The 16258-nt window shown below is 51.2% G+C and overlaps 1 protein-coding gene across 1 annotated transcript in view; it reads right to left on the bottom strand.

The window, feature by feature from the left end:
- Cdh23 (cadherin related 23) overlaps positions 1 to 16258 on the bottom strand; it is a 393910-nt gene that overhangs the window by 23997 nt on the left and 353655 nt on the right. Inside the window, exons 38-44 of the mRNA XM_052163611.1 lie at positions 10575 to 10796; positions 10150 to 10269; positions 9030 to 9210; positions 4886 to 5019; positions 4322 to 4531; positions 3198 to 3305; positions 880 to 982 (exon numbers count right to left, since the gene is read on the bottom strand). Of these exons, the coding sequence (XP_052019571.1) occupies positions 880 to 982; positions 3198 to 3305; positions 4322 to 4531; positions 4886 to 5019; positions 9030 to 9210; positions 10150 to 10269; positions 10575 to 10796 (1078 nt within the window). The remainder of the gene's footprint in view (positions 1 to 879; positions 983 to 3197; positions 3306 to 4321; positions 4532 to 4885; positions 5020 to 9029; positions 9211 to 10149; positions 10270 to 10574; positions 10797 to 16258) is intronic.

The following is a 16258-nucleotide window of genomic DNA, read 5'->3' as shown; positions in this document are numbered from 1 at the left end:
CCACACGTGGATATATATATATATATATATATATATATATATATATATATATATATATATATCCTTGTATGTGTGTGGCCTCTGGGATCCCGTGGTAGTGATTGCACGCACACAGGACACATTCAAGTTTAGGATGTTCCGGCTGTGCCCTTGTCTGTGTGTCTGTCTCTGTTGGCAGGCACACTTGCCAGTGTGGGAAGCACATCATAGGGCCACCCACGCGCCCACATGGGTCTGTGCATGCATGTGACCGCACACATCCGCCTTGATGTGGCAGTGTACCAGTGAATGCACCGATGACGTGCACACCAGCAGATTTCAAAGTCAAATCCAGAGAGGTGACATCCACCTAGAGACAGTACTATCTGACTTATCTCTTTCTGAGTCAAAATTCAAAAATCTGGGGACTCGGGGGTGGGGGTAGAGAAGGGTGTGAGGACCTCCTGAAGATATCAAAGGGAGGCGAGGTTAATTAGTGTTGTGTAGAGGCACTGGCTAGGCTGCCTAACCAGGGTCCTCGAGCCTTACTTCTAATGGCAGGTCCCTGGAGTTCTACCCTACAGGGCTGCAGGGCAGGGAAGATGGGTTAGTCTCTGTCCTGGATACTCTTTTTACCTTGAATTTCTCTTTTAAGGTTTACAGTGGGGCTGTTTTCAGATCACCCCAGGCTGATCAATAGCGATGACTAACTCTTATCTCTCCCAGACAGACCTGTGGCCTCAGCAGCAGCCCTAGCCCCCAGTTTCAGAGCTGTCCCCTCCCCTCTGTACCCGCTGGGGTTCAATGTCCAGCTATGCCACCAGGCACGCAGTGCATGCCCGGCACCTGAGCCCCTCCCCCCTCCCCTGTGCAGTCTGCCCGGATAATAGGAGCACCTACCAGCAGGAGAGTTCTCCATCACCTCGGCCTGGTACGTGCCCTCAGTGAAGAGGGGGTGGTTGTCATTTTCATCAGCCAGAGAGACCAGCAGTAAGTCAAAGTCCTGTGGTGGGCAGAGGAGTGAGAAGGCTGGATAATGTGCTATTGAAGGGGACTGTGCTCAGAGATGGGGACTGAATGCAGGGATGGAGAGGTCCAGTGCCATCTCATTGGTGATCACTGGGTGATCTTTCCAAGATACCATCACCAGACTGGGCTGTCTCCACCTTCCTCTCTGCTCAACAAGAATCTTAACTCTTTTATGGGAATGGTGTGTGGTCGCAGGCCAGTGTGGGTGAGAGATGTATTTAGCCACACCGCGCTGCCTACGGATGGAGGATTTGAGGTTGGACGGTGAGTCCGGCTTTCAGACCTTCATGTCTGATTGATGTTGGCCTGAGTTCACCCATGCTCTCATACAAAGCTGCAGCTCAGACCAAGCATCCTCCTGGGGCCCCTATGACTCTGTAGCACTCAGATGAACACACACACACACACACACACACACACACACACACACAGAGAGAGAGAGAGAGAGAGAGAGAAAACTTGTGCTTCGAAGCCCCAGGATGTGCTTTGGGGTAAAACAGCACTATAGAAGCCTCATCAGGCAAGTGACTCATTATATTTAGGGAAATGAAGGGAACAGGAATATTTTATCACTCTACAGCTGTTTTTTCTGTTCCCACGGTCCACTTGTTTACTACCCCAAACAACTCCCCTCACCACAGCCAACACAATTGTCACCAGTGCTACAGACACTGCGGACACAGCAGATCAACACTTCCGTGAAATTTATAGAAGTTACAGTAGGTGTCATGGTTTGTATATGCTTAGCCTATAGAGTGGCACCATTAGGAGGTGTGGCCTTGTTGGAGTAGGTGTGTGTCACTGTGGGTGTGGACTTTAAGACCCTCATCCTAGCTGCCTGGAAGCCAGTCTTCTCCTAGCAGCTTTCAGACGAAGATGTGGAACTCTCAGCTCCTCCTGCACCATGCATGCCTGTCTGGATGCTGCCCTGCTCTCACCTTGTTGATGATGGACTGAACCTCTGAACCTGTAAGCCAGCTCCAATTAAATGTCCTTGAGTTGCCTTGGTCATGGTGTTAGCAGTAAGACCCTAACTCAGACAGTAGGGATTATATGAGAAAAGGGCTCCCCGAGAGCTGTCACCAGGACTGCTTTCTGTGCCAACAGGGAACCCTGTTCAAGAACAACAAACTATAGCTCATTCTGATTGAACAGAGATGCAAAAATTCTCGACAAAATACTTGCAAGTCTAAGAAAGAGACACATCCAGGTGATCAGAAACAATCAAGCTGGTTTCATTCCAGAGATGACAGGATGGCTCAATACACATTAACTAAGAAGTGCAATTCGTTATATAAGTGGACCCAGAGCCAGAACTCACACGGTCATCTCAACAGATGTGGGTCTGATGGGATTGGCAATCCTTCACAAAAAAATGAAGCGTCTCATCAAGAGTACGAAGGGCTCACAAGGGACTGGAGGTGGAGGTGGGGATGGAATTCCCTTCATTGGTGGAGCCACTGAGAAGTTGCTTGTGCTCCAGCACATAGTCCAGATGGGGAAACTGAGGTATTGAGAAGGCAGTATGCCAACAGAGCCATTTAACTCTGAGGAAACAGGTACAGGATCCTAGCACAACACCGGGAGCAGTAAGAACAGACCAACTCCAACCGGAACGGGGCTGCCAGGCGGCACCTACTGCCTTTCAGTAAGGAGCCTGTGTGCTTGACATTCGAAGGACACTGTCACCCTTCAGGATCTCCAAGTGCAGGTCTGAGCCCTGTGTGTGCACACACGTCTGGGGTTTGCTGAAGAACGGTCATCTGGTAGCCAATGGGTGTCGGCCCCGGGGCCAGGCTCAGTACTGACTCAGGGATGCAAATTTGTGGAAGGGAAAAGAGAGGCTGGGAGGAAATGGATCGACTCAAGCACATTCCCGTGGACAGGAGAACCGAGACCTGAAGCCAGCCAGCACTTGCTAAGGCAGATATGTGCTTCTGAGCCTGTGGCAGGCTGCCACCTGCTCACCAAGGGAGGCGTGTGTGTGTGTGTGTGTGTGTGTGTGTGTGTGTGCGTGCGCGCCCGCGCATGTGTTTGTGTGTGTGTGCCTGTGTGCTGTGTGTGCTTGAGCACTCATTCTCACTCTTACAACTCTCTCTCACACAACCACTTATCCTCCCCCCTCCTCCACCCCTTTTCTTCCCCTCCCCCTCTTTACCCCATCCACCCTCAGTCTCTTGCAGCCTCACCTTCCTGGCTATGCGTGGGTTCTCCGGGTTATCCTTCACGGAAACAGTCAGCCTGTACTCTGGGATGCGCTCTCGGTCCAGGGGCCGGTTGACGGTGACGATCCCTGTCTGGGATGTGCCTGGCTGGTTAGATGAGCAGGTAGGCACTCCCCACCCCACACACCCCAGTTAACCATGCTCTGACCACAGTTCCTAGGTGGCTGGAAGTACCTTCCCCAAAGGACCTAAGAGACAGAGGTCAAAGGAAGACACCAGGATCTTCCCAAGGAGAGGGTCAATCAGTGATAACCAAGTTCTGGGCAAACCCAAAAGAAGGGACCTTGGGTGTCAACAGTCTACAGACACTCCGAGAGGCCGGGAGAGAAACTCAGGTGCACGTAAGTATGGTTCAAGCCATCTTACAGTTGAGGGTTCGTGTGTGCCCAGGAGAAGACTTGGGGAGTAGGTTAAGGGAGTGGCTGGTAGGCACCAGAAAACAACCACTCCACAAAACCAAAGGGGGCTGACTGACTGGGACTGAGTTCCCGTGCTGAGTACCACAACCTACAACAGCAGCGCTGGATCAGGGCAACTGAGCTAATGAATGCACCCATGACCAAATGACTGCTTGACTCAGTTGTTTCTAACTCCTCGCTCTGCTGTTTCATTAAGGCGTATGGCGCTCCTCTGCTGCCTGGAACTCCCACAACCTGTCTGGCTCTAGGAGCTGACTTCTTTTGAGCAGACTTTTCATTATACTTGGTTGCTTTACTTTGTTTTAGACAGGGTCTCTTACGGCACGGACTGACTTCGAACTACGGAGCTGCGATGACTCTGAACTTCTAGTCTCTTTGCTGCATCTTCAGGGCTAGGATTTATAGATACAACACTGTATCCAGTTTCATTTGATTCAGGGTTTGCATGAATTCCAGGCTGACCGGGAACTCACAGCCATCCTCCTGCTTAGCCTCGGGAAGGCTGGCCAGGAGCTGGGTGTGCACTACCACTCACGGATTTTGACTATCTTTAGGACTGCTGCCACTGCCCATGCTTTGGGGATCAGTTTCTTCACTGCCACAAAGAAGTCTCTGCCCCAGCCTCGAACCCGGAGCTCCTCAGTGAGCCCTGGGCAGATCCGAGCCTACCGTGGCGTTGATGAAGAAGGCCCGCTCTCGGTTGCCAGCGGTGATGTTGAAGGTGAGTTGGGCATTGCAGCCGCTGTCCGCATCGCTGGCCAGGACGTGGGCCACGAAGCTGGAGACGGGGCTGTTCTCACTGATGGTGACGTTCATGGGGAGATTCAACAGCACCGGGTCGTTGTCATTGATGTCCAGGACTCGGATCCCCACCAGCATCTGGGGGGTGGGGTGGGGGGAGGAGAGCCAGGGGTGGATGTGACTGAAGAGGAGGGGGACAGAGACAGAGCCAAGATAGCAAAGACATTGAGAGTGGCTGTGGAGGAAGAGGAAGATGAAGAATGAAAAGAAGCCAAGTGGAGGGGGGAGGGGGCGACAGGTCTGAACCAGAGGCAGAGGTCGGAAGGAAAGACAGCCCCTTGAGCGGGGTATTATGAGGTGAGTACCCTGGAGAGCCCAGATTCCTCAAAGCTAAGTTAGAGAGGTGCCTCTGGCTTCTCTGGGCTAAGAGAGACAATGTTCACAGGTGTTCAGGGTACATCCAGGGATGCCACCGAGCTAGGCCAGACTCACCGTGGAGCTGAGTGGCGGCACTCCCCTGTCTCGGGCACAGATGGTCAGGTTGTAGAACGCGATGGTCTCCCGGTCAAGCTCTATGTCCTTTCGGACTCTCAGCACGCCCTCCACGGGAGAGATCACAAACTCCCCTGGAAGCCACCAGAACAGGTCCGAGTTAGCTGGTCCTGCCCGAGAGCTCCCTCCCTCCCTCCAGCCATCCTCGGGATATCAGGAGCAGCTGAGGCATAGTCATCCTGGGCCCTTTATGGGCATAGTGGACAAACTGCGATTCCTGGCCAATCAGCTTCCTTTCTTGGGAAGAAGATGATGTGAGTGCGGTGGTTGCGTTGAAAAGCAGGGGTGGGAAACCTTTGTTTCTGTCTGTTTAGAGGCAGTTTCCACATAGCCCAGGCTGGCCCTGAACTCCTTACCCTTATGCCTCCACCTCCCAAGTGTTGGGTTTCCAGCAATATGCCACCATCCCTACATGACACACTCTTCCTGACTGTTTGTGGTCAGAAATGTCCTAATAAAGGTATCAGGCACTTTGGAAAGTGGGCTCTAGACAGGCAGAAAAAGAGCTCAAGGTATCTGGGGGAGGGCAAAGTAATCACAGGGCCACGTCACAGCAACCACGGCAGAGCGGCATGCAACTGTCTGTGCCGGCTGCTACGACTATCACCAAAGGAACACGCTGCGGCCTGTCTTTTGCTTTCTGCGAATAACACCGCGAAACTAGCATAACTCAGCTGTTTGCTCTATGAACCTTAGAGGTTCATGTTTCCTTCTGCTATGTGCTTTCTTTCAGTGACAGAACTTCCTCCCTGGGGCTAGGGATGTGGCTGAGAAGTTGAAGTCCTGGCCATGCAGGAATGAAGACCAACCGGAGTTTGGATGCCCAGAAACCCACGAGAAGGCCAGGACATCATGCCTCCCTCCCGTAACTCCGACCCAGAAGGCAGAGACAGATGATCCCCAGAACAAGCTTGCACATCGGCTAGTTCTGGGTTTAGTGAGAGACCCTGCCTCTGAGAGTTAGGTGGGAGAGGGTGAGGATGATTCCTGAGATTAACCCCTCCCAATTTCATTGTCTTATCTCTGAATTCTTTGTCTGGAATCCTTGGGCGGAGCAGATCTCAGCCCGCAGTCTCTAGTCCCCCAGCCTGCACTGCTGGCAAACGTGACTGCCCAGGTAGGAAGTCTTGTGAGAAAAGACTGTGCCTCAGGGCCACCTTCACCCTGCAGGAGGGCCACTCCTGTGAGCTCCAGCTCAGGCAGCAGGTTAGCAGGATGAGGGACCCTGCTTGGCTCCTGTGAGGAGCCCCAGCTGGAACACAGGGTGCGCTCTCCCAGGCCTGCAGGAATCTGATTTCCGTCCCCTGTGGCTCAGATCTCCCCTGGACTGTGCTAACTCTGACACAAGTGCCAGTGTCTACGGACCTCAGGGTCCCAGGCTCTAGCCTACTCTGTGTCTCTTGTTCTTTGGAACATGAAGTAAGGAGCTGGAGAAAGGAATCCTCTGACTTCCAGTGTGTTAGTGACAGAATTGAGGCTTCAGTCCCCTGGGGTTTAGAAGCTTTCTAGATAAAACCCCTCAGGGCTGACGGGGTAGATGTTTGAGAGAGAGAAGACAGGATGTAAGGGATGAAGGGGGGCTCTGAGGAGGACAGAAGAGGGGCTGGGGCTCTGGCCGTCGGTGTGGATGAGGAGGAGGTCATATCGTCACCCCTGCACATTCTTCCAGTATCGGAGCTAGGGAGAAAGTTACCCTCATCCCTCCCCCTTTTCTTGAGACAGGCTCTCAGGCTATAGCCCAAATTAGCCTGGAATTCAGGGCAATCCTCCTGCCTCAGCCTCCTAAGTGCTGGAACACAGTATGAATGTTCTTTGCTCCTCTTGGTACTTGGGGCTGAGGCCCAGAGTGAGGTACCCAGCACAGAGCCTTAGCAAAGATGGAGGCCCAGGCGTCCTGGGGGCTTTTATTGTCTGTCTCACATCCCAGGACACTAAGTCAGTGCCCAGCCTTGGCCGCAATGGCTCCCATGCCCACCTGCAGCTGGGAATTTCCGCCAGCTTTTCCGCTCCCGGGTTCCCTACGCACCCTGGCCCTGCTTAGGGGTGAGGAAGTTGCAGAGGCAGGATTTCCTGTGCCCTAGGCTCCAAGGCCTCCACAGCTTGGGGATTCCCTTTCTTGGGGTTTCCCAGTCCTGCTGACACCCTGGCAAATGGCTCCCCTCCACAATGACAAAGACAGGGAAGGCCTGACTACAATGGGAGGCTTGTGGGGCAGCCTTGGAGTGGTGGTGGAACCCTGGCTAGACGCCCCCCACCCCCTTACAATCAGTCTCTTCAGCAACTTCCCCTGGCCAGAACTCCTGATACCTTCCCACACCTCATCCCCTATACCTACTAGAGACTGGAGGTCACAACCTTCAGCCCAGTTGTGTCTGGCCTATAGCTGGATTCTTCCCAAGCGTTGCCTTGATTGTCCCATCTGGAAAATGGGCTCACAGGCAAGAGTTCCTTGGGTCAGGCTGGTCACAAAGTAACTCTTTGTGGGATATGGGAGGGACATCCTAAAAGAAGCCCAGGCACTCTCTAAGGGACTGAGAGCTTGCAAAGATGATATAGAACTGGGAAGGGATTCCAGAACGGCTTGGCCAGCATGGGTAGCTGGGAGGTCCTGAGAAGGAGGCCATATTGGTGGCCAAAGCTCAAGTGGGGATGGCATGTTTCCCTGGCTTTCCTCTTCCCTTGGGAACTGCTAGGGATGGCAGGTGCAAAGGTCCTGGGGTCTTGAGTAGGCTCAAGGAGTTGGGGATCTGAATAAGAGAAGGAAGCTGAAGAGATGACTTTTGTCTGGCTTCAAGGACCATCCAGAGGAGTTGGCATTTACTGAGCGAGCAGGTAGCACCTCCGGGGCTTTGAGCCTGGGACAGCCTGACCTGACTGAGGTTCCTGTGCTTGGGGCCTTTCGGATGAGGGATGGGAGGAGGGAGGTCATAGGAGAGCGAAGTAGCACAAACACATGAGCTAGAGACAGGGTAGGTGACTGGGCCGGGGAGCAGGCCCTGCAGCGACCTTTGTGCTGAGTGGCCTGGGTGCATCCCTTTATCTGTTGATAAGAAATGGGTCTGAGGTAGAGCCAAGAAGAATCTGCGGGGTGGGGGCGGGGTGGGGGTGAGAGAGAGCGCACGCGTAAGCCTGAGTCAAGTCACACTGTTCCAAGGACCACGGCGTTCACCTCAGTCAATACCAAGACCTCTCGAGGGCACCCTCTCTTTCTCTCCCTGCTCTTGCTCAAGTCCCCACTGGGCACAGTGCCTTCCCCTCCCCCCCCCCATTCTATTATCCTACCAGGCATGCATGGACCTCAGGACCTTTGTGCCTGCTGCTCTTCCTGAATACCTCTTCCCTACCTGTCCGACTGAATTGTTTCTCTTCTGCATCCCTTGGTATGTGACCAGCACATAGTAGGTCCTCACGAACAGTCACAGAGTGATCAATTAGAAAGCAGGATATTTTACTAATATTTGATGCATGCTTTTGTTCTTAAAACATGGGGAGGCCTGGCACCCCAGAGTCCTTGTGGGTGACCAGAGGCTGCCACAGTCTCTGCTACCTCCCTATTACAGCGTTTTGAATGAGCTAGGCCGGCGGCCATGAAAGTTGTGTTGGCTTTTCGGTTATAGCACCTCACTGTGTAGCCTCCGCTGGCCTTGAACTCATACAGACACGCCTGCTTCTACCTTCTGAGTGCTGGAATTAAAGGCATGGGCCATCCTGCCCAGCCATGCAGGCTTTTACTGGGGGACACTGAGGTGTTCAGAGGGGTTCAGTGCTCCCCACATGTATACTCCCGGTTCTGGGGTCCTAGGTACAGGTAGTGGGGATGCTTGCTTTCCTTCAGCCGAAGACTTTTCCAAGACTGAGACGGGTTGTTTCCTACCTATGCCTAGAGAGAGCTACGGCCCTGGACGACCACCAGCCCATGTCCTGGAGCCATGGTGATAAAGGTGGGTAGGACTGAGGCCCATAGAGGACAAGGTCCCACACCGGTGGATAGACTGTGTGAAGACCTCCCTCATTCCAGTCAGGAGCAGGTGAAGAGAGGTCCCCAGGCCACGCCCACCACAGTGCGAGCACAGGCCCCACTTACCCAGTGGGTCTCCATCCACAACACTGTACTCCACCTGCCCATTGGGACCCGAGTCCCGGTCGTGGGCCAGGAATGTCCACACTCTGGGCCCCGGCTGGCCCTCGGTGACGTCGAATGGCCCTTCATAGTCCCGAGGGAAAGTGGGCACGTTGTCATTGATGTCATTCACATTCACGAGCACCTGAGACGGTGAAGAGCTTAGCCAGGATTGGCCCCAGATGCCTGGAGAAGCTCAGTAACTGCACCTTGTGCTGGGTCTGGTGCTGGCACCCAGGGACCAAAGGGAACGTAGAGCGTCACCGTGTGGGAGGGCATTTTAAGCTGTGCATGTGCGGGGAGATCATTTGTGTATGTGTGTCTATGTGTGTATGTGTGTGTATATGTAGTTGTGTATGTATGTCTCTGTAGTTGTGTGTGTATAGTTGTGTGTGTATGTGTCTCTGCTGTTGTGTATGTGTGTGTTTGTGTCTCTCAGTGTGGATGTGTCTATGTGTATGTGTATGTGGTGCTGGGGATTGAACTCATGACCTTGAACATGAGAGGCAAGTACTTTACCACTGATCTTCACCCCAGCCCTCCCTACCCCCTTTGACACAAGGTCTTCCTACATAGCTTGAACTCATCTTGAACCTCTAATCCCCCTGTCTCTACTTTCTGTGTGTCTTTATGGGCATGACTGATTAACAATACCACCCTGGGTTAACTCCTCCTTATACTCTGGTCCTCCCATGTGGTCCCATTTGCTCCTCCTATATCCTGAACCATAGCTTTCATTCATGAGGAAACAGAAGTTCAGGGAGGTTAAGTAATTTGTCCAGAGTCACACAGCCAGGAAATGAAAGAGCTGGTCTCTGAATCACTGTCAATTTGACCAGAAGGCATGCTTTTCCCATGAAGGGGAAGATGGTTTTCACTCATCTGCTAGAGCAGTCACAGATCAGCTCAGGGACATCAACAAAGTAACACAGCAAGTCTGGAGGAGCTGGAGATAAACAGGAGCCCTTGCCTGCAGGCATTTCCTCCCAACAGGAATTTCCCTTTTCCTTTCCCTTCCAATGGGAAGCCTCCTGGGTATTCTTTGTTTTCCTTCGCCACCACATTGGGGATGTATTCCACTTACTGTGGTAGTAGAGGTGAGACGGTGGGACAAGATGGGACACTGGTCTGTGGCAGTGACAATCAGGGTGTATCGGCCATGACTGATCTCATAGTCTAGTTCCTTGGCAGCAGTAATGACACCCTGGAGATGCAGAAAGTTCAAAAGGAGGGGATGATGATATAACTCTATGGTTATACCAAATAGACTCTGACATCCTAGCCACAACTGCTGTGTCTGTGCCCATGACAGACATCATTAATCGATCACAGCACCACTGAAGACAGATAGTCCTAGCCACAAAAGCTTTCTGTCCCCTCTCCCCCTGTCACTGGGCACTCCAGGTTTCCTTCTAGGCTCTATGTTTGTTCCTTATATACTATGATATCACAAAACTTCCCACCACGCCCTGAAGAGGGGTTGTCTCCTCTCTGCCCCCAGCTGCTCACTGTGTGCTTGTTGATTCGGAAGGTATTGATGATGTTGCCTGCCACGATGGCATAGGTGACAGTGCCATTCGGCCCCTCATCCAGGTCCAGCGCCTGGACGGTGAGGAGGCTGGCGTTGACTGTGTCCGGGCCCTCATCCAGCACCACCTCATAATGTGGCTGCTGGAACACAGGAGCGTTGTCATTCTCGTCCACGATTGTCACGTACACGTGGGTGGTGGCCTGGGGAGAAGAATGTGGTCAGATGCCTTGGTCAGGAGACCGGAGGGATCAAGGTGGATCCAGCCTGTTTTTCTGGGTTAAACTCACTCAGAGTGATCCAATGTAGGAATACCATATGGGGAAGGAAAGAGGAGAGAATGGGTTGGGGAGGAAGTCACAGGCTGGTAGTAGAATGTGCAGAGGCTTTGTTAAAATCAAGCCAGGTAACTATTTAGGGCCAGGCTGGCACACGTATCACCATTTCTATATCTATGCTCATAGCAGACATCACTAATCAATCATAACACTACAGACATCACCAATCACTCATAACATGGCTGAGACCAGATGTAGCTCGAAATCCTTGTCAGCACCATGACCTACCTAGTGATTTTTTTTTAAAAAAAAGATTTATTTTATGTATACGAATACACTGTAGCTATCTTCAGACATACCAGAAGAGGGCATCAGAAGCCATTCCAGATGATTGTGAACCACCGGGGAATTGAACTCAGGACCTCTGGAAGAGCAGTCAGTGTTCTTAACCACTGAACTATGTTTTCAGCCCCCTATCTAGGGGTTAAAACTGGCATATAGCTAGCCATGGTGCCAAACACCTGTAATTATAACACTTGGGAGGCAGAGGCAGGAGGATTGCTATCAATTCAAGGCCACTTTAGCCTACATAGTAAGACTGAGGTCAGTCATGGTTACTTAGTGAAACACTGTTTCAAAGAAATTAATCCCACAAGCCCTCCAGGCACATGGGCTGAACTCCAGTAGCCTCCCCAATTCGGAGCACTTCCAGATAAGCTTACAAGGGGCAAGAACATGAAGCCCTCAGCCCAATGTATAAATAAAAAAAAACACATTTATAGTTCTTTAAAGAGGGAGGACATTGAGCGTGGGCGACTTCATGGTTACAATCTGTTAACCTCTAAAAAGTCAGATCCCTAGGACATGACTTTATCGTTAGAAGTTTCTTTCTTTCATTCTTCTTTTTTAAAGATTTATTTATTATCCTATCTAAGTACACCATAGCTGTCTTCAGACACCCCAGAAGAGGGCATCAGATCCCATTACAGATGGTTGTGAGCCACCATGTGGTTGCTGGGATTTGAACTCAGGACCTGAAGAGCAGTCAGGGCTGTTAACCACTGAGCCATCTCTCCAGACCCTGTAAGAAATGTCTGTGGTTCTATGATTGACTATGTCTAGCTGATGCTTGGACCATCAGACCACGAGTCATACTCAGCCAATCACAACTCAGGAACATTTTGCAGCTTTCTGACTGGCTCTACACAACCAGGGGGAAATATAAAGATGGCCTCGCTGTGTGCTGGCGTTCCGTGTTTCCTGACTTCTATTTCTCGACCTTCTGACTGAGAGGCTGCTCCTGTGGCCCACCATGCCTGCGACCCTTGCTGTCTGCCTTCCAGAGTTGGTCAGTGGGTTCCTGGTAGAAAACAGGCATGGGGAGAGAGGGAAGGAGGTGACCTCCGTTTACCCTCCACTCCTCTCCGCAGCCCTGTCCTGGTAGGGGGTCTCATGCGGGGGACCCTCCAAACTCTAGACCTTTCTGGGATCCAATGTCACCTCCTTTGCAATGGCTAATAGTGATCCTTGTCTTAGCTGGATTTCTGTTGCTGCAATTAAACAACGTGCGGAGGAAAGGGTTTATTTGGCTTTGGCTTACATTTCTCCATCACACTCATGGAGGGAAGTCGGGGTGGGAACTCAAGTGTGGCCATATGGTTTTCTGAACACACCTCTTGCCTCTGAAGAGACTGGACTCTTTTTTTTTTTTTTTTTTTTTTTTAATCTGAGTACACTGCAGCTGCCTTCAGACACACCAGAAGAGGGCATCAGATCCCATTACAGATGGTTGTGAGCCACCATGTGATTGCTGGGAATTGAACTCAGAACCTCTAGAAGAGCAGTCAGTGCTCTTAACCGCTGAGCCGTCTCTCCAGCCTGAGACTTAAGATTTTGCTGGACCTTGCGGCCAAGTTAATAATATGCCTTGAGATCATTTAGGATTACATAGTTAGCTTGCTGCCCTCGGCTGAAGTCTGACCTACCTTTAAGAGAACAACATAACCAGTCTTACCATGCCTTGAATTTCCCCCATGTAGCCAACTCTTACAATTAAGCTAATGTACACTTTTAATCTTAAGTTATGTGCTCTTCATGCCCCTGACACAGGTGTGTGTGTGTGTGTGTGTGTGTGTGTGTGTGTGTGTTATGGTAATTATTTGCTGAAAGCAAGCAGCCATCCATCAGGTTAAAAGCAATTTTAAGCAACAAATATCCCATAAATGTTGGAAGCAACATATGATTATAAGTCGATAACAACTGTGTTCTCAGTTCTGCCTGGCCCCGCGGTTAACTGCACAGTGATGGAAAGGCTTCTGGACTTAGGAAGGTGGTCACTGCCCCTCATAGCTCTGGATCTTGGGGACAGGGACTTTGAAGACTGTTACCAAAGTGGGCAGGGCCAGTAACCTTGAGAAGGAGCTTTGTGACATTAAGTTGACACCTCCTCTCTGGGCATTTACTGTCTGTGAATAATGGACCTGCCTTGACCTTAATATTCCTTCTAGTGCCAACATGCTGGGGCTCAGTCTTATTGTTGGTAATCCTGTGGACTGAACACCATTGCTAGACATACACTACTTGGATCTTAGAGTCCCTAAGGAATCTTTAGTGAGGCAGCAAAGATTGGGGGATGGGGGTGGGGCAGTGAGATGGCTCAACTGGTCTAGGCATTTGTCACCAAACCTTACCACCTGATGTTAATCCCTGGGACCTACATGGTGGAAGGAGAAAAAACAACGTCTGCCAATGTCTTCTGTCCCCCCACGAGCCTGCTGTGGCATGCAAGAAGAATCTGCAAACGTATAAATACACACACAGAGTAAATAAACAAATGGATAAGTAAATACGTGTAAATGATAGTGAGCATTTGAGGGGGGAGAAAGCTCTGTGCTAACATTTCTCACTGGGGTGGAGAAAGACCTCGCACCGAGTCTGGAATACACTGGACACGCTAGAACAGCCCGAGCATCCCTTCCAGGCAGGAAATCCCTTCAAAATCTCTCCCATGCCCTCTGCAGTTCAGGCGGGTGTTACAATCTCTCTTCGTAATGCAGGGTGTTATATGACACCACAATGACCATCAGTGCAGGACAACACCTTCCCCTTGTGTTCTACACAGCTGTCATGGCTACAGCTAAGACCATTCACCTCCCTCCTCTTCAGTTTGAGTCCCACGCTGCCCCAGTCCCTGCAGCCATCACTAAGAGACACGAACACCAACTGTAAGGAAAGATGGGAGTCCAGCCTCCTCCACTGTGGCCACTGTCCCACAGTCCTTGACGAGTCCCTGGAAGTGAGTCTGACCATCACTCAGGCTGCTGGGGCTGGAGGGTCGGGGGCTTGAACAGGACTGTCCTCCCTGTGTCCCGTCCTGCATCCCCCTCTGATTTCCTTGGCTTCTGAGCTGAGGAGGAAGCTGGACCCCTATAGCCTGCCCCGCTTTTCAGGAGGGCTTGAGGTTTGTTGGGCCAGGCCCACAGCTTGGGCAATGTCTGTGTCTTCCTGTGGTGCAACCCGGGGATGAGGATGTTCAGAGCTGGGGTGTGTGTCAGGGGGAGGGAGGGGCAGGGTGGAGGAGGTGCTCCCCTCTTCCCTGGAAGGGCTCTACAGAGAATGGGTGGGTTGGGAAGAGAGTCTAGTGTCTACCACATCTCTGTCGTCTTGGCTGCTCTCTGGCAAAAGGGAATATTCTTCATTCTGTCACCAAGAAGGACACAGATGGGGTCCCAAGGTCAGGGTCACATTCAGGGACCTGACTCATGTTTTGGCAGTTTCTGGGGTTCTCATGGCAGGGTGCTTGCTAGCTTTAGGCATACTAAACCTGTGTAAGGTTACCTAATACTAACAGGACAGACGATCCTCTTTCTGAGGTAGCCTTCCTTACCCAGTAGCCAGAGTGGAGGTGTCCATAGAGCCTGTGAGAGGCCGTCCATATAATCCACAATTTATAGTTACCATAGTTACCAGCCCCCCACCCCCACTGCACCATGCACCACTGCTGCCCCAGCCCGATCCCTGACAATGTACTTCACCTATCCTCTGCCCTTTAACCAGGAGTCACTAGAGGTGACTCTCTCTCTCTCTCTCTCTCTCTCTCTCTATATATATATATATATATATATATATATATATATATATACATACACACACAGGTATATATATGTATATACATAAATATACACATACACATGGTAGCATACATACTACATATATAGATTTATATATATATATATATGCATATATATATATAAAATCTTTTAGGGGTTTCATGCATACACATACACACACACACACACGTATACACATGAGCACATACACAATGTGTGTGTGTGTGTGTGTGTGTGTGTATGGGCGTCCTCAAAACTCTTAAGTTTTGGAGGGCAGGAGAATACCGGTAAGGAATTAATAGTTCCTATCTCAGATCTGGTCTTGTGGCTGAAGGAAGCACTGACAGAAAGGGGGTGGGAAAGGGGGCTCCAGGGTCAGGCCAGGAAAGAACAGTGCGGGAGCAAGCTCTATGTGATCACAAGTACACGGATGCCTGTGGATACCTATGAGGGCCAGGAGGACAGCATGGGAGTGAGTCTGCAGAGGGACCATGGAGGTGCACTCCAGCAATCCCAGCATGCATTGGGCTGAGGTAGAAGAATCTCAAGGCCAGCCTGTGCTACATGGCAACATCCTGTCTAAAAAAAACCTAACATGTTAAAAACCACAAGCAAAACTCCGCCCAAACAAAACAATACAAACCACGCAGAAACAAAACTCCACGCAAGTTGAAAACAAAATACCAACAAAACAAGAATCAAGGGAGCCTATGAATAACTGCACAGCAGTGGGTAAAGCCCTTGGGGAAAGAGGCTGAGAGGATTCCATGGGGCACACCAACAAATGCAGAAGCGTGTCTTGAGGTTGGGAAATTCTGGGCTTGTGCATGCCCTGCCTGTGTTTCAGGTGTGTTGGCCGATGGGCATGATTGTACCAGGTGTATCAGCTGCAGTTCACATAAGTGCACAATGGGCCAAACTCCCTACCACTTGCTAAACTCATCGCAGACATCAGATTTCCCTTAACTTATCCATCCACCCGCCCACCCATCTACCCTGGGCTGCTGGAGCACAGAGAGCCAAAGTTCTTGCCTCCAGACTAGGAGAACCGCAAGGCAAGCTGGGTTAGACTTGGATCCACTCTTTAGTATGCACGGCCCTCATGATCTCTAAAAAAGCACCGAGACTTACAGAGGGAAGTGGCTGGTCGGACACTGGGCACTTCTATCTGCAACTCCAGCCTTTCCCCGCCCCCATCCCTGGGCCCTGGAGACGCTGTACCGCCCGCCGCCCCTTGGGGGCGCTGCTGGGCGGGGAGCTCGCTCGGCTGGCCAGCTG

The sequence above is a fragment of the Apodemus sylvaticus genome, chromosome 19 (assembly GCF_947179515.1).
Source record: "Apodemus sylvaticus chromosome 19, mApoSyl1.1, whole genome shotgun sequence".
Classification (NCBI taxonomy): Eukaryota; Metazoa; Chordata; class Mammalia; order Rodentia; family Muridae; genus Apodemus; species Apodemus sylvaticus.
The sequence above is the reverse complement of the archived record's forward strand: the minus strand, read 5'-3'. Positions and strand labels throughout refer to the sequence as shown.